This window comes from Phascolarctos cinereus, unplaced genomic scaffold (assembly GCF_003287225.1).
Source record: "Phascolarctos cinereus isolate Bilbo 61053 unplaced genomic scaffold, phaCin_HiC Scaffold_4;HRSCAF=312, whole genome shotgun sequence".
NCBI lineage: Eukaryota > Metazoa > Chordata > Mammalia > Diprotodontia > Phascolarctidae > Phascolarctos > Phascolarctos cinereus.
Window position 1 is genome coordinate 652,167,264 of NW_027555847.1, and position 17,981 is coordinate 652,185,244.

General features: G+C 50.2%; 1 protein-coding gene across 4 annotated transcripts; it reads right to left on the reverse strand.

Moving 5' to 3' along the window:
• Positions 1 to 1,468: 1,468 nt before the first annotated feature.
• NAPRT (nicotinate phosphoribosyltransferase) lies at positions 1,469 to 10,701 on the reverse strand. 4 transcript variants are annotated; one of them, XM_020995322.2, is made up of 13 exons: positions 10,345 to 10,701; positions 6,844 to 6,971; positions 6,649 to 6,731; positions 6,409 to 6,539; positions 5,641 to 5,750; positions 5,029 to 5,225; positions 4,776 to 4,916; positions 3,343 to 3,427; positions 3,022 to 3,102; positions 2,805 to 2,907; positions 2,288 to 2,454; positions 1,924 to 2,031; positions 1,469 to 1,698 (listed from the first exon to the last, which is right to left on the reverse strand). In XM_020995322.2, exons 1-13 carry the CDS (start codon positions 10,601 to 10,603, stop codon positions 1,630 to 1,632), a joined length of 1,662 nt encoding a protein of 553 aa, XP_020850981.1. In that variant the 5' UTR covers positions 10,604 to 10,701; the 3' UTR covers positions 1,469 to 1,629. The 4 variants fall into 4 exon arrangements, with proteins under 4 accessions (XP_020850981.1, XP_020850979.1, XP_078009934.1 ...); XM_020995320.2 differs by having other exon boundaries at positions 5,635 to 5,750; positions 10,345 to 10,699; XM_078153808.1 differs by lacking the exon at positions 4,776 to 4,916 and having other exon boundaries at positions 5,635 to 5,750.
• Positions 10,702 to 17,981: the final 7,280 nt, after the last annotated feature.

Below are 17,981 nucleotides of genomic sequence, written 5' to 3' on the forward strand. Positions count from 1 at the left end.
CCTTCTCCAGTTCATTTTACAGAGGAGGAAACTGAGGCAAACAGGGTAAGCAACTTGCCCAGAGTAACACGGCTAGTAAGCGTCTGAGGCCAGATTTGAACTGAGGAAGACGAGTTCCTGACCCTAGGCCTGCCACTCTATCCACTGTCCCCCCACATGCCCCGAATCTCCTCCATTAGCCTGTGACTTTCTTAAAGGCAAAGACTCTCTTTTGCCTTCTGTTCCCAGGGCTTAGCACAAAGCCTGGCACAAAGTAGGCATTTAAATGCTTGTTGATTTGGCTTGACAAGCTTATCCTAATTCACCACAAAGGACACATTAGAGGATCGTGAATTTAAAGCTGGAAGATACTCTGGAAATCATCTAATCCAGCTCCATTTTTTTTTAACAGATGAGGAAACTGAGGCCTGGAAAAGTTGTCTTGCTCAAGATTACATGGGTAAGGGGGCAGGTAAGTGGCACAGTGGATAGAGCACTGGCCCTGAAGTCAGGAGGATCTGAGTTCAAATCCGGCCTCAGACCAGACACTTGACACTAGCTGTGTGACTCTGAGCAAGTCACTTAATTCTAATTGCCTAAAAAAAAAAAATTGCATGGGTAAGAAGTGAAAGAACCAGGCTCTGAATCCAGACTCTCTGACATTATATTCAGCAATCTCTCCAGTGTACGAAGCCCCCCTTACTCTTCTATATGTCCTTCCAGTTTCCCAGATAAATATCTCATACTCCCTAATATTCTGAATATGTCAAATCTCCTTTTGCTCTGTATCTCTGGTGGATCCCTGCTCCCTACTGAATCAACTCTGAAGTCCTTATCCTGGCATTTAAGACTCTGACCCCCACTGCACCCCAGGCAAACTCCTCACATCTCTGGGCTAGTCTTGCCCCCATTTCCATCACTGTGTTGCTCGTGTCTTTCCTCATTGCCTGCTCCTGGCTCAGTACCTACTGTCTTTTCTCTCCATTCCTTACACCAATTTGTTTCCTCTATCTCTTTCCTTCTTGGTCCCTCCCATCCTCTGCCTGTTTCTTCTCCCCTCTAAAATGCTAAGTTCTAAGGAGTTGCTCACCCCTGGCCCATCACCCAGCAGCTATTCCATCGTCATGGCCCACACTTTCACAATATACCCAGGTAAATGGGTTCCTATTGATAAGGCGTGCCCCCTTGCCTGCCCCACCCCATCCTGCCTTGAGAACATTAGTCTGTGATAATGTCGGAACTGCAGCCAGTGGGGACACAGTCAGCAGGGGGCTAGATGTCCCTTTTTTAATGGAAATTAAAGAGAGGATATGGGCCCAGGTATAGGTTTGGATTAAATGGCCTCTGAGATCGTCCAGGAATGGCATGTTCCCAGACAATTCTGAGGATCTCCCACAAGCCTCCTCTCCTTGTCTGACCCATGGAACAGCAGATGAGAGCCCCACCACCTTGCCCTTCCCCTCTAGCAATGAACTTGAGGACCCATCCATTGAAGAAAACCAAAACTTTAGTGTGGCTTTGCAGAGGGGGTCCAAGGGGAAATTCCCCCCCTTTCCCCCCACCCCATTCCCCAGATTGGGGTCTTGGGACTCAGACAGAGCAGGCAGGCAGAGCAATTAGGTTTCTTGGATACACGGCTCCCTTCCAACATCAGGAGCCCTCCTGGCTGCTCTGTGCCAGGCTTTCCAGCAGGGCATGCAACTTCTCAGAAAGTGCCACCTAGGGGAGGAATAAGGAGATAGGGGGAGTGTAAGACCCCAGACCAAATGGGTCCAAGCAGGAGCAGGCCAGCCCCCTTTACCCCCCCCCACACCCCTACCCCTAGGGGATCAGAGGGGAATGGGAGGATGGGCAGACTGGGAGGAAAAAGAAGAAATGGGGAAATTCTCTCACTTGGTAAGATCTTCCCTATGGGGAAGATTTTGGAGAGAGGGTGTCACATACCTGGTAGGGCTCAGGATTCTCCAGTCGCTTGTGTGATGAGCTGAGGTAGCTCAGGGACTTCTGTGCCAAGGCTCGAGACTCAGCTAGGGAGGGAATGGGTTCACACATCTGGGGACAAGAAGAAGGGAGGAGGGGAAGGATTCAGATCTTGGGGCAAGAGAAAAACAATAGATTGGAAATGGGATGAGGACAGCAGAGAGGATAGGCTGGGGGGAATCTGGCAGTTGGAGAGTCTGGCCCTATAAGCTGAGAGAGGAGGGATGGAAGCATGAAAGTGGAGGGCTGAGAAATAGTGCCTTAACGCGCTGGACCTTTGACCCAGGGCCCGGTGAGGCAGAGATGGGGCTCCTGTGTCAGCGGTCACCTGTCCCAGGTGGAAGTAGAGTCTGTGCAGTGGCTCCAAGGAGGCCGGAGTGAGGGTCAGGCTTCTGCAATCACCCCCGGATACATCCAGGGGCCACACTCTCAGCTCCTGCCCAGTCTGGGGTGGTGGCTCCTCCTCCAGCTGCAGCAGGTCCAGAACTGGGGCCCCTGAGGGACAGTATCAGAATGGGGAGACTGGCCAATATTTACCCTCGCTTCCCTGGCCATCACACAGGGGCAGAGGCAAAACTCGGGGATCCCTGGTCATAGGACTTTGAGTTACCTAGAAGGAAACAGAGACTTCCCGGTCTATTCCCCTCATCGTGTACTTGAGGAAGGGGGACCTGGCTCGCCCAAAGCCACCAGGGCAGTACACAGATGAGCAAGAGGTTGAACCAAGTCTTCTGCCTCAACATACTCCGCACAGAGCATGTACATGCTGCCTCACAGGACAGGGGAAAGATGTGCCGCAGTAGGGACGAGGAAGAGGAAGGAGGGGAGGCTGGGGGAACCCTCACCTTCTGGACTGTAGAGCCGATAGGCGGCCTTGCTCCCAGGCAGCGTCTGCTTCTCAGAGTCCTCAGTCAGCTTCCGACATGGTTGCCCTCTGACAGACACCAGCTGCGAGGACGAGGGGGACACTGACCCCTGCATCCCCATCTCTTTCAATCTGTGCTTCCCTCCATGACTTCCATTCCTGTCCCCCTCTCACACATTCTTCCCTCCTTTACTAACCTTGTAGACGCAGCCAAGGGAAGGCTGGAGGGGACAAGTGACCACACTAGTGCCAATGCCAATGAGATTCACTTCACTGCCCTGCAGGGGAAGGATGAGACAGAATGGGAGGCCTGGGGCCCCAAGACCTGAGGCAGCCACCTCCTAGGACACCCTCCCCCCAACCTCTCCTCCCTGACTGGGTGTAAGGCCATTCTACCTCCCCATGGCGCCTGTCCAGCCCTGGACCACCACCACCACCACCACCAAGCCTCCGTCCAGCCCAGGCTCCTGACGCCTTGTACCCCCTCCACCTCCCAGCACTCCCACTCCCACCCAGACCTTCTGAGCCAGCCGGGTCAGCACTTCCTCATCTATGTTGTTGCTCACAGCGATGGACACAGCCTCCAGCCAGGGCACTTGGAAACTTTAGGGGAGGGGACACAAGACCATAAACCCCTCCCTCCTCTGCAGTGCCCCAGAACTTCTGGGCCAAGGATCCTAGAGTGGAGCTCAGGCCCTTGCCCCTCTCGGTGTGGCCGGCCTTGGGCCAGTCCTTTTCCCTCAGGACCTCCATTGCCTCATCTGTGAAATAAGGAGGCTTGAACAGATGATCTCTCAAACGTCTTCCAGCTCTCCTCACCCAGCACAAGTCAACAGGCAGGCCCAGGCCCAGCCTCTTGCTATCACTCACTTCTTCCTAGCCAACTCCCCAGATATTGACATAGGGGATGGAGTACTGGGCCTAGAGTCAGGAAGACCAGAGTTCAACTCTGGCTTTGGACACTTACCAGCGGGATAAGTGTGGTTAAGTCACTTAACCTGTTTCCCCAAGTTTCCTCAATTGTAAAAGGGGGATAATAATCATGACCACTATTGTTACTCAAAAAGCTGTGGCCACCTATTCTATAGCTCCACTCACTATCCCTGTAATTTTCCAAACCAAAACAATCTTTCCTGGCAAGCACTCCCCTATATACACGGTTTCCCCCATTAAAATGGGGGAAGAAAAAGAACTAGTGCTAAGTGGGATCCTCACAACAACCCTGATAGCTACTACTATTCTGATTTGACAGTTGAGGAAACTGAGGCCGACAGAGGTTAAATGACTTGCCCAGAGTCACACAACCAGGGAATGGCTGAGGATGTATGTGAACTCAGGTCTTCCTGACTCCAGACCCAGCACTCTATCCACTGGGCCATGTCCATTAGCTGCCGATGTGTAATCCTCTTGAGAGCAGGGACTGTTTCTGAATTTGTGGATGTATCCCCAACACTTACACAGTGCTTGGCACATAGCAGGTGCTTAATTAAGGTTTATTAATATAATGACAGAGTAAGTGCTTAATAAATGCTTTTTTCTTTTTATTTTCATTTCACTGACAGGCTGGTTGACAGAAAGAAGGCTCCCGAATTCAGGGGCCCCTTTATCATTCTTCTGGCCTACCCTTCACCGTCCTGGGTCAGGTCTGCTCCTCTTCGCCCCAATTCTCTTACCTTCCTGATACAGGTCCCCTCCTATGCCTTATTTGTTGCCTGATTACAAAAACTACAGAGACCTCTTCTTTACTGAGATAAGCATCTCCCTCCCTGTCCCCAATCTCTCTTCTGTCTCCAATCTCCCCTGCCATGACACTCCCCAGAAGTCACCTCCTTCACCAACCCTACTGTAGGAAGTTACATTCCACGCCTTAGGCTTCTGCATAGGGGTCATTTCTTTTCCCAACTCCCCTCCCCCCAATTGCACTAAGGTCCCCTCAAAGATCAGGACTCACTGGGAGGCACAGTTCCGGAAAACACTTCGGACCTCCTGGGCCTGCTGCAGGAGATCTCCACTGTCTAGGCGCACACCCACTGCCCGGTAACCCAGCTCTGCCAGGGCCAATGCCACTGCCAGGAAATTGGGAAGGCCACTCCTGGGGTGGGGGGGGAGAGAGGACTTTGTTCCCTGGATGCCCTGGTGTTTTTTCCCCCCCTGCTGCTGACTAAGGTCCCTTCCTCTTCCAGCTCCCAACCTGCATGGCTCACCTCATGACACTATAGGAGTCCAGCAGCCCCTGGAAGGCTTGGGGGAAAGCCAGGGCATAGGCCACGAAGGCAGCCCGCTCCCCGGGGTGTGGCTCTTCTGCCTGCAGGCCCAGGCATTCACACACTTTGCCTAGCCAAGACTCAGTGAGGGTGGAAAGGTTCCTGGGAGGACCTTGCCCAGATGCTGGAGTCAGCATCTGGGGGAGGCAGACAGGAGGTTTGAAGGTCAGGAAATTGAGCTCCTGGGGAGATGGGGAATCCAGGGTGGCAAGGGAACAGAGTTTGGGCCTATATGTTGGGAGGCTGGTATTCCCTCTAATTCATTGTGTAACCTTGGACAAATCCCTCCTTGGTAATCAGTTCCCTCATTAGTACAAAGGGCTGGGGAAGGGCCAGGGCTGAGGGGAAGGGTAGAAGAACTGGGATTAGGACAAGAGATGGACACAGGGCCTGGGAAAGGAGATGGGGCTTCAGGGTAGGGACTTGGGAGGACAGTGGGGAGTGAGGCTGAGCTCCAAGGGAAAACAGGGATAAGGGAAAGAGCCTAGGGGCCCATGTTTAAGGGCTCTCCCTCCCCAACCCCTACCTCCTGGTGACTACACTGACCCGGACCTGGGGCTGCTCGGAGCCAGAGAAGGAGGTGACGAAGGAGTGAGCCAGGGTGCCAGCCACAGGCACCCCTCGAAGCTGCCCGGCTAACACGTTACTGCTGCTGTCAAAGCCTGGGCCGGGGCAGGGGTGGGAGACAGGGTCAGGGAAGAGCAGGACTCATGCCAGGAAGTGAAGGATGGAGATAAGGGAAGGGAAGCAGAGGCTAGAGAAGGAATATTAGGGAGGGTTCTAGGGTAGATCACTACTGGGCCAAGGGCCTGCCCACTTGGTAGCTGATCACAGACCCAAAACTGGAGGGACTTCACAAGATAGCTGGTCCAACTCCTTCATTGCACAGATGAGGAAACAGAGGCCTAATGAAACTATTATCCCTATTATCCAAGGTCACATCAGTAATGTCTCAGCAGCAGGACTGGAACCCAGCTCTTCTGACTCTAGAGCCAGAGTTCTTTCTACTGCACTGTGCTGCTTTCCAATACTAAGGGAGGTGGATCTGGGGGAAGGGGATGTTGTACAGGAAGAGGCTCCAGAACACTAGAGGAGTTTCAGATTTTTCACTTGTAAAATAAGAAGGCTGGACTATGTCCATTCTAAGGTTCCTTCCAGCTCAGACCTTGTGCTCTAGGATTCTAGCTTAGCAGTGCAGGACTGTCACGGCCTAGGGAGCTACAAGGGCAAGAGGGAAGTGGGGTGGGGATACGGGGGGAGGGGGAGGGTAAGAGGGGCTCCAGGGCACTGCTGGGGGAGGCTGGGGTGATGGGTCCTCACCGCCCAGGTAGCAGTAGGTGGAGGCTGTGAGGCCCCCATCAGGGCCCTGTGCCCGCCGCAGCCCCATCTCCAGCAGCCGCTTCTCCGGCCCAGCGATCAGGCGCAGTCGAGCTGCATTAGTGGCCACGAGGCTGGAGGAGGCGACAAAGCATGTGTGGGGAGGGTGCTCCCAACTCTCCCTTGGGGCCTCCTGCTCCCACGGATGGGGAAGGGGGCTGGGTCTGTCTCCTCAGTCCCCACCTGGCATAGTTGATGAGGCACAGCAGGGGCGTCTCCAGGAGCTGCAGTAGGAGGAGAGGCCCAGACACGCAGAGTAGTGGTACCTGGAGCGTGAGGATGACAAGGCCCCATCAGAGCCTCCCTCAAGCTGGGACTGTGAGTCCTCATTCATCTTCTCCTCCCCTGCCCCCTCCCTCCCCAGGGCTGCACACTCACATGGGCAAAGGCGAGGGAGCCCTCAGGCTGTGCCCGAACAGTCACTCCAGAGCAGTCCAGTCCCTGCAGGTGTTCAAAGAACGCAGGGTCCGTGCCTGGTGGGAGCACGGAGGCCAAGTACTTTACATCTGTGGGGAGCAGAGGGTAAGGTGGCACACAGAGGTAGGGGTGTGTGTGTGTGTGTGTGTGTGTGTGTGTGTGTGCATGGGTGTATAGGATGGAAAGGGTAAGGTGGCACACAGGAGTAGGGGTGTGTGTGTGTGTGTGTGTGTGCATGGGTGTATAGGATGGAAACCTTTCCATGGCAGGGCCAAGGGCCTCTGGTCAAGGCCTAATTCCTGGTCAAATGATGATAATAATAAATAGCTAGCATTTATATAGCTGCAAAGCACTTCACAATATATCTCATTTTATACTCACCAACCTGGGAGGTAGGTCCTACTATCATGTCCATCTTATAAATGAAGAAACCGAGGCTGATTTGCCCAGGTCACAGCTAGTCTGAGGTTTGATTTGAATTCAAGCCTTCCTGACTTCAGTCCCAGCACTCTATCCACCTAGCTTCCGTATCTTCCAGTCTTTCCCTAGATCCCCCTTGAAAAACCTAGTCCTGGGCCTTGGGTGTCACTGAGGCCCTTGTGACTTCCCGAAGGGCTCCTCTTAATTTATCTCCCCTCTTCAATCCATTCTCTACCCAGCTGCCCAGAGGAATTGTCTTTAAGCACAGGTTTGACCATGTTACTCTCCTTCTCAATCATCTCCAGGGGCTCCCTATTGCCCCCAGGAATAAAACATAAAACTCCTTTGTTTGGCATGAAAGTCCTTCATGACCTGGCCCCAAATGACAAAAGGCAGCTAGGTGGTGAAATGGATAGAAAGCTGGGCCTGGAGTCAGGAAGCCCAGAATGCAAATCCAGCCTAGATATTTCCTAGCTTCGTGACTCAGGACAAGTCATTTACCCTCTGTTTGCCTCAGTTTCCTCAACTGTAAAATGGGGATGATAACAGCACCTACCGCTAAGGTTATTATAAGGATCAAATGAGATGTTTGTAAGGTGTTTTGCACAGTGCCTGGCATACAGTGATTTTTAAGTGCTAGCTATTATTATCTTTACAGCTCCCTCATATATTACTCTTCTGCCCAAGCTGGCTTTTCTGTTCCTCCCATCCAGAGCTCCATCTACTATTTTCCTGTCACTATGTCAAGTTCTTCTGCCTGCTAGGATCTTTTATTTCCTTCAAGACACAGCTCAAGCATCACCTATAGAATCCTTTCCTGATTCCTATTCCCATCCCTGCCACCCCACTGCATTGAACTTCATTGGATTTTTTCTCTTTTAGTCTGAATACACTGAATATGTTCAGGCACTGACTTTTCCCACTACTTTCTCATTTTTCTCAGCTCTAACCTGAGGACCTAAGGGCCTGATTTTTCTGGACCCTTAGATTGCTCCTTGGATTCAGAGACTGGATCATCCACCTAATCACTAACTGTGGTCCTTCTGCCACCGCCACCCCCACCCCCATTAACCCTGGTATATTGGTCCTAGCAATCACTTGCCTCATAGGATGATAACAGTTGCCTACAATCTTATTCTTAGGAAACTTTTAAACTTATAAAGTGTTTTCCTTGCAACAGACTTCCAATTTCTCATTCCAACTTCCTACTGGGCATCTCAGATTGAATGTCCCAAAGACATTTTCCATTCAACACATCTGATGCTGAATTTATTATCTTCTCCCTAAATGCACCTGTCTTCCTAACATCCCTCCCAGTCACCCAGGCTCACAAAGTAGGTGTCATCTTTTACTCCTCACTCTCTAACTACCCCCCTCCCCAGTGAATGATCTCTTGCCAAGCCCTGTGGATTCTACCTGTTGGAACTATGTGGGCCCTTCTCTCTTCTGATAACAAGCACAACCTCATACACCAGGACTACTGCAATAGCCTTCTGGTTGGTCTCCCTGCCTCAAATCTCTCTGTACTCCAGTCCATACTGTACCCAGCTGACAAATGAACCTCCTTAAAGCTCAGGTCTGACCATTCTCCCCCTCGATTCTCCATTTAATAAAGTCCAGTGGCTCCCTATCACCTCCAGGATGAGATAAATACAAAATCCAGTTTGGCACTCAAAGCCCTTGGTAACCTCTTTCCCTCCTACCTTTCCAGTTCTCTTGCACCAGACTCTTTGCTCCAACTTGTCTCCTTCCTGTTCCTCCAACCACAAGACAATCCAACACTCAACTCCAGGCATCTTCACTTGCTGTCCCCCCATGCCTGGAATTCTCTCCATCTTCATCTCCATCTCCTGGCCCCACTGGCCAGCTAAAATCCCACCTTCTAGGAGAAATCTTTCCTGATCCCCCTAAACGTTAGTTAGTACCTTCCCTCTGCTAATTCATTCCGTCTCTGTCTTGTTTGTACCTAGTGGTTAGCATGTTCTTCCCCATTAGACTGGGAGCTCCTCAAAGGGAGGACCTGGTTTTTGCCTTTCTTGGAATCCCCAGCGCTGAGTTCAGAGTCTGGCTATTAACTTGGACTATCTGGGGCTTCACACCTCTGGGGCTCTTTGGACCTAGAGATTAGGTCTCTTCTTCCAAGCCCAGGCTCACTCCTAGTCAATCAGGAATCGGGTCGTGATCCCTCCTCCCCTCCCACCTAGTTCCAGCCTACTCAGCCTTTCCCAACACTGAACGAACTCTGCTCCTTCTTCCACCAGAAGAGGCCACGACCCAGGACCCACGGAGCAATTACGGATTTAGAGATCAAGTTCAACCCCCATACTTTTAGAGAAGGGGAAATTGGGAGCCACAACAAAGCGGGAAGTATTTGAGTTTTCCCTGAGGTACTCCAGAAATTAAAACAATCCAATCCTCCTCCTCTCTCACAAGCAGGTCAACCCTCAAAGTTCTCCGCCGCCACACTGTTCCTAATTCCTTACGCTGTTCTCTCCCTCAGCCCATCCACCCCATTCTCAGACTTCTAGGGATAGGGGCTGCAGCTATGGCAAGGGAGTGGGGCAGAAGTTTGGACCCAGGATCTGGGATCTAGGATCTAAGCTGGGTCTGAATTTGTGTTTGGGACCTCAGGGTCTGAATCTGGGACAGGGAAGGGTCTGAATCTGTCACTGGGGCGGGGTTCGAATCTGGGACTTTGGCGGCTGCTGAACCTGGAACTGGGGCAGGGAAACCTGCAGGATCTGCGGCTGGGGCAGGGTCTGAACATGTAACTGTGTCGGGGTCTCAGCGTGGGACTGGGGCAGGGGTCTGCATCCCGGGGGACGCGGGCAGGAGCGCATGCAGGGTCTGAGGGGAGCAAGGCAGGGACGCACAAAGGGTCTGAATTTGGGGACCGGGGCACATACGGGGTAGGGGGTGGAGCGAGGCCGAAGCTGAATCGGGCAGTGAAGTAGGGCCAGGGCCAGAGCCCGGGTCAGGGTCAGGGCCAGGGCCAGAGCCGGGTCCGGGTCGGGCTCTGGGTCTGACACGCGGCTGCCGTACCTGCCGGATGAAGGCGGAAGGTGCGCAAGAAGCGCATGCAGTCTCGCAGCCCCGCGGCCAGGGCGAAGGAGGACCCAAAGGGGCAGCGGCGAAAGAAGAGCTCGAACTCCGCAGGCTCCCGGGCCCGGCCCGCCTGCCAGTAAGCCAGAGCCATGGTGATCTGGTAGAAGTCGGTGAGCAGTGCCCGGGTCGCTGCCTCCGCCTCTGGGTCCCTCTCCGGGTCCCGCTCCCACTCCCGCTCCGCCTGCTGTCTCTCCATTCCCTAGCCAGAATCCGCAATGTCCGCGCTCTTAGGAACGCTAGAGGAGAGCCGGGTCACGTGGAGACACTCCCCGACCAATAGCCGTGGCCCTCGGGAATCCAGGCCCCCAGCAACGCCACAACGCGTTTCGGGAAGTTCACAAACACCCGGGCGGCGGGCTCGAGGCTGGCTCAGATCCAGCGTGGGCCGGGAAGACTAGCGCAGGGCAGCCCCGCTTAGCTGCCAGGCCTCTCAGCTTCCCTGTCCGGGGCAGCTGAGCTCCTTTGGCCCGCTCGTGCCCACCAACGCGGAGCGCAGAGTCTGAACACCCGCGCCACCACTCAGTGCATGGCGGTGGGCACGTCCACTCCCACTGTAACAAGATGCTGGGAATTCTTTCCATGTCCCCAGAGGAACTATTCCAAGTTTCCTACAGCACTTCTCCCAAACTTGCTCTCGGCAGAAGACTCAATCCCAATTTTTAAAGAAAAGTTTTATTGATGACTTTAGTCATTTCTGAATACAGTTCCCTCCCTCCTCCGCATTGGGCTGGGACAGCTTCCCCAGAGTCTAGCACTAACTGGCACCTAGTAATAATAATGATAGCTAAATTTTACATATGCTTACTATGTGCCAGTCACTGTGCTAAAAAAGCTTTACAATTATTGTCTCATTTTATCCTCACCACTTGGGGAAGTAGTTGCCATTATTATCCCCATTTTACAAACTGAGGTTAAGTGACTTGGCCAGGGCCACACAGCTAGTAAGGTGTCTGAGGCTGAGTTTTAATTCGTCTTCCTGACTCCAGAACCATCGATCTACCCGCTTTGACACCTAGCTGCCAAGTAGGCATTTAGTAAATAAAGGCTTGTTGCATAGAACAAAAAACAGACAAACAGTTAAGTAAAACCAGCAGTTAGTGACTCAGCTGGACCTTGCATGCAACGTTCCAGAGGGCAGTCTCCTTCCCTTTCTACCTTTTCCATCTTTCAGCAGAGGTAGGCAGCATGTTTCATTATGTCCTATTGTAGAGTTTTCACCTCCAATTTTACTGAGAAAATAGAAGGTATCATTCATAAGCTTCATAATCAATTGTGTTTTCATCAAAAGCCAATTAGTCTATGTCTCAAACCCCCTCAAAATCATCCCATTCTCTCCTTTGCTCCAATCTGTGACTTACAAGCCACTCTTCTCCGTGCTAAAGCAACCCCTTCTACTTATGCTCCCTCTCCTGAAGTTTGTCCCTTTGAAGGAACTTTACCTCCTTCCATCTCTCATCTTCAGCCTCTATCTACTAGCTCCCTCCCTGATGACTACACCCTTCAAAAATACTTTAACTCTACCATCCTCCTCAAGCAATCCTTTCTTCTCACAGCCAAACTCCTGGAAAAAGTTGCCTATAACTCATTGCTTCAACTTCCTCCCACATCCCATTCACTTCCAACCTCATCACTCAGCTGAAACTGTTCTCAGTAAGGTTAGAGAGCTTTCTTAATTGCTAAAGTCTACAGTTTTTCCTCATCTTTAACCTTGCAACATCTGACACCGTTATTACTACACCCTCTAGTATAATCTCTCCTCTCAGGGTTTTTGGAAATTGCCCTCTCCTACTTCTCATCTCTTATCTGCTCCCATTCAGTCTCTTGCAAGTTATCTGTCTCTTGCATGCAGATTGGGGGATGGGTGGTGGTGGTGGTGTTTTCCCAAGGTTCTGTCTTGGGCTCCGCTCTTCTTTCTCTCCATTCTCTTCACACGATCAGATCAAGACCTACAGGGCTCATGATTATTTCTATGAAGAGGCCTAACCACACTCTCTTCCAAGTTCCAGCCCCACATCTTCAACTGATATTCCAACCACATGCCAAACTTATCACGTCCAAAACTACTCTTCTCCCCATGCCCCTTCAGCCCATCCTTCCTCGACTTCCCTTTTTGTTAAAGGAACCCGCATCCTTCCAGTAAGCGAGATTCAAAAGCTCAATCCATCCTCCCATCTTTTCAGTTCTACCCTAACAGCTCTCACATTTGTCCCCTTCCCTTCACTCAACGGCACCACTCTAGTTCACTTCTTTTGGCCTCTTAAAATGATCTCCTAATTGGTCCCTCAGTTTCCAGTGTCTAATCCATCCTAGACATAGCTGCCAAAATGATTCTCCTAAAACACAAGTCTGACCTTTTCATATTTGGCTTCTCACTCCTAAGACAAGAGGTCTTAACCTTTTTGGGATCACAGATGCCTTTGCAAGTCTGGTAAAGCCTCTGGACTCCTCAGAATCATGTTTTTAAATGTATAAAATACATTATGATTACAAAGGAAACCAATCATGCTGACCCCAGATGAGGAACCTCTATTTTAAGAGATGATGCAAACTTTTTAGCTTGGAACTGAAAGCCCTTCACATCTGACTCCAGGCTCCTTTTCCTTTGCACACTCACTCAGTGTTGTCGTCACAACAAAGGTCTACTTTATGTTCCCCCAATTCAGTGTTCCCTTTTTTACCTGTGTCCCCCATACCTGCTGTGTCCTCCTTCATTTCTCCCTTCCCCTCATGGCCGCAATGCCCATCTTCGTCATCTCTGGCTCTCAGAATTCCTAGTTCCTTTTAAGGCTACACTCATGTGCCACATCTGGAAACCTTTCTCGACTCCCACAGTTGTTAGGTCTTTCTCACTGTTCAAATCACGTGGAGGCTTAACCTGTTTACAAGTAGTATTCCTCCTCCCCCTATGAATTTGTTAGCTCCTCAAGAGCTGGGACCTAATTTTATCCCTAGTGCTTCCTACACAGTAGGCACTAGAAAATGTGTGTTGTATTAATTGGGAAGAACCTTCCAGACATAGGATAAATAGCTCGAACAGCCCCCAAATCATCCTTTTCTGCTGCCCCCAGGCACTGGCCCCCTCTTCCTTTCAGCTACCACCAACTCTTAATACCAGGGCTTTGCTTCTCTAGTGTGCTGGAAACAGACCCCCCCCCCCCAACTCTTTGGTCACCTGAAGGTGTGAGGTAGTAAGCTGGTCCAGCTGTTGGCCTCTTGCTTCCTTCCCTGTAAACTGAGACGGTTACATAACATGATCTCCAAGGTTCAAAATCACCTGGAAAATCCCTCTCCTCCTGGCTCTAGAGGGCTCATAGTTCTGGGAAGTATTCAAGTTGGTTTCTTCTCCAATAGGGTAAGGTCCTGGAGATTACAAGACTCCTGGATGTTAATGAGTCTTGGACTCGTTTTTCTCAAAATAATCTCCCCAACCCTTCAAGAAGAAAAATGCCCATATGGGGGCTCAGTGCCTCCCCCAACAGCTCCTAGAGTGCTATGGAGAAGAGGGAGGTCATACACGTTTTTGGTTTTGTTCCTGCCCTGATTCTATTTGTGTAAGGAACTCCGGGTGCATAAATTCTCTCAACAATGAAGATAAACAACTCCTCTCAGACAGAGTTTTAGAAGTTGCCTGGAGGGGCCCAGAGGTGACACGAGTTGTTCACGATCGGTTGCCTGGGGCAGGTCTCGAACCTACTCGTTCTTCCCAATCCCAAAGCCGATCCTCTATTGTCATACAATGAATAACTATTCATGTATTAACATTAATAACCTTGCAGTTAAATTCAACCAACATTTATTAAATGTCTACTACCATATTCAAGGCTCTTAAGGATACAAAACAAAAAAAACCCAGAACCCAACTCAAATAGTCCATGCAACAGCCTGTGATCTGCTTTAGGGGTGAGAGGGATCCACGTTAGAGGATCAAAACTAACCCTCTCCTTTTACAGTTGCAAACACAGATGCCCAGAAAGAGAGTCTTGCCTCAGGTCATAGAGACAATAAATGGATGGCAATGAAGGGGGAATTAGACCACAGGTCTCCTGACTTAAGAATCACGGTGTGTTCACAGCTGGAAGGGACCCCAGAATTCCAGCCCCTAGAAGAAAGGGATTTCATTTCTGACTTTGTATATAGCAGGCATTTAAGGTTGTGGTAATTCGAAGGGCTGTAGAAAAAAGGATTAGCTCTGGTGTCAGAATGGGTTCAAATCTGGTTGTCACCGACTGGCTACCAGATGCTGGATTATATGCTCAGATGCCATTAAAAGTGCCCTTTCCTAGCTCTATGCCTCCCTCATACCAAAAGAAATGGAAAGGTGGAAAGGGCTAGTAGGGGAACTGCCCTGCAATGGGACCCTTCCCGTCAATGGGGGCTGGACTTGACATAGCAGGAAGGAACAGACACTACCTCCATCCCTAAATACACACCCAGGGACAGGCTGAGGTAATAGGGAACTGCTGGAAGTTGAACTCTTCAAATGACTGGTGAGCCCTTTCCTCAAAGCCTGGGAGAGAAGGGAGCTTAGGACAGGACAGCCCAGGCTCAGAGCTATGTTCTAAACTCCCAGATACAGAACAAACAGCTCCCCTTGCTGCCCTCTTCAGGGTGTGGCAAAGAAGTGGATCCTAAGGCTGCCATTGTTTCCAGAGGCACCTAGGTGTACACAGTGGATAGAATTCTGGACCTGGAGTCAGGAAGACCTAAGCTCAGACCCACCCCAATACTCACAAGCTATGTGAATCTGTACAAGTAATTTAATCTCTGCCTGCCTCAGTTTTGTCATCGGCAAAATCAGTTATGGTTAATATGAACACAGAATGAGATCTGTAAAATGCTTTGTAAACCTTAAAAGCACTATGTAAAATGCTAGCTATCATTAAAAGAATTTCTCAGTCCCCATCCCTTCTCTTCCATACACGTGAAGATCGTGCACCCGACAAGCAGAGGTCATGAGGGAAAAGCTGGAGTTTGAATCTGTGATTTTAGTGGTACTCAGACTAGCCCCTTGTTGCTTGGAGCTGAGGTGCCAGGTTCTTGAAGCCATCCATGGCTGGCCAGGGCAGGCCAGACTCTGATAGAGTAGGCCTACACTCAGGAACTCGCCTTCTGCCAGTCTTTTGTTTTCTTCTGTTTCCTCTGGTCCCAATGTACTTTTCACTCCTCAGGGAAAAATCTGCAGGTTCTCCTTGGTGAAGCAGGGAGCAACGGAGACAAAGCCAGTGTCTCCTCTGAGAGGAAAATGACTGACTTCAGTTTTGCTCCCCAGAAAGACCAAAGCTCAGGACTTCATCTCTTTATCATGCCCCGCCTCCCCCCAATCATCTCCTGCAGGAGAGAGGGTGTCTGAGTAGGGTGGAGTAAAGCAGGAAATGGTGAGGAGCCAGGAGATCAGGCCAAGTCCACTGAAGACCTGGGAAAAGCTGTTTCCACACTTGTTCTTCCTACTCTACACCCCACTAAAAGAAGAAGAAAACTCACAGGTCATTGTGTGCCATTGCAGGGCTCCAGAGTAGGGCTACTGTGACAGTCCAGGTGGGAGGTGGGTGAGGAGGGCCTGCAGCAGGGGGGTGGCAGTGCCAGAGAAGAGAAGGAGACATATTCAGGAGATGATGCAAAGGTGAATTCGACAGGCCTTGGCAACTGATTGGATTATGGGAGTTTGGGGGTAGTGAGTGACTTCAAGGAGTCCAGGATGACTCTTATTTTCGAGACTGAGGGACTGACAGATACTGATGCCCTTGACAATAACAGGGAAGGTGGAGGGGCAGGGGTTGGGGGTGAAGAGGGTAAGGGAAAGATAATTCTGTTGTGGACATACTGAGTTTAAGATGTCTACTGGACATCCAGTTTGAGATGCCTGAAAGGTGGCTGAAGATGTGGGACTGGGGCAGGAAAGATACATTTGAGAATCATTAGCAGAGAGATGGTAATCAAATCCGTGGGAGCTGATGAGATCACCAAGCAAAATAGTATAGAAGATGAAGAAATGAGGGCCCAAGACAGAACCCTGTGGGACACCTATGGTTAAAGGGAATGGATGAGAATCCAGCCAAGGAGTGGCCTGATAAGTATGAGAAGAACCAGGAGAGAGTGATGTCTGGAAAACCTAGAGAAAAAGAGGATCTACTATGGGCCAGGCATGTGCTAAACAATTTCACAAACATCTCATTTGATTCTCACAAAAAGCCTGCGAAGGCAGGTGCTATTAATAATTCTCCTCATTTTACAGTTGAGAAAACTGAGGCAAAGCAGTTACGTGACCTGCTAATAAGTTTAAGAGAAGAGAGTGAAAGAGGAAGCAGAGGCACCTATCGTAGATACCTGTTCAAGGAATTTAGCCACAAAGGGCAGAAGACACAGGACAACAGTTAGTGGGGATGGAAAGACATGGTAGGCAGGAGGGAAGAAGCCAGCAGGCAGAGAGACTGAAAATAAGGGATAGAATGTGGATGAGGGAAGGGGCAATCTTCGGGAGGAGAGAGGCCAGAAGGATCACTTGTGGGGAGAGGGAGAAAGGGATGGGGGGCAGGGGGGGAGGGAGAGAGGAAGAGAGAGAGAGAGAGAGAGAGAGAGAGAGAGAGAGAGAGAGAGAGAGAGAGAGAGAGAGAGAGAGAGAGAGAGAGAGAGAGAGAGAAAGTAGGTTATCCTGGGGCAGCAAGTCTTCACCCCTCCAGGTCTTGGTTACCTTATTTTAAAAAAGAGAGAGGTTGGACTCAGTGATGCCTAAGGTCCCTTCCGGCTCTAAATCTACAAACCACTGATCCTATATGTGGAAGGTCTGTTTCCCAAAGCAGCCTGGGAACTAGGGCAGGCAGCCAGAACTAAGGCTATCTTAAGACAAAGCTAATGTGGAGAGCAAGACAAGGAATGTGTTTTGCATGACTATACATGAATAAGCTATATCAAATTGCTTGCCTTCTCCATGGGGGGAAGGGAAGAGAAAGAATTTGGAACTCAAAAGTTTTAAAAAATGAAGGTTAAAAATTGTTTTTACACGTAACTGGGGAAAAATAAAATACTAAATTAAAAAAGGTATCAATAAAAACTTAATTAAAATAGAAAAAAAAAAAGGGATGACCCTGCTGTCCTCTGCTCTGGTCAGCCTTCCATCAGGAATGAGTGTACAGGAGGAAGAGAAGAAAGGGAAGGAACCTTCAAACTCAGACTCTTGTTATTCCACTATACCAAGGGATCTTATTTGTGACATGGACCCCCTCTGGCAATCTGGTGAAGCCTATGGACCTCCCCTCCCTATTTCTCAAAAATACTATTTTAAAATGCATAAAAAATATATAAAATCACAAAGGAAACCAATTATATTGAAATACAAGTTACACTGACCTCCCCCCACCCCATTCATTCTCCCAGCCTCCCAGAAAGGCTCTTTGCCAGTCCTAGGTCCCAAGTTCCCCACTAGCTGCCAAGCATATCTCCTGCCCATCAATTCCTGAGGCTTTAGGAAAGTCACTGTATTTTAAGTGAATGCGGCCGTTTTTCTACATTTATTCACTTTCAAAGCTCCACATCCTACAGCCTCTGACCTGGTCCAGGACTGCTGCCCCCTGGTGGGG

Coding starts and splice junctions, on each gene's coding strand:
- NAPRT (XM_020995320.2), bottom strand. CDS start 10,603: ATGGAGAGACAGCAGGCGGAGCGGGAGTGGGAGCGGGACCCGGAGAGG. Junction 2,908..3,021: donor CCCTTGGCTGCGTCTACAAG/GTTAGTAAAGGA, acceptor TCGTCCTCGCAG/CTGGTGTCTGTCAGAGGGCA. Junction 2,032..2,287: donor TCTACTTCCACCTGGGACAG/GTGACCGCTGAC, acceptor TCTTGTCCCCAG/ATGTGTGAACCCATTCCCTC.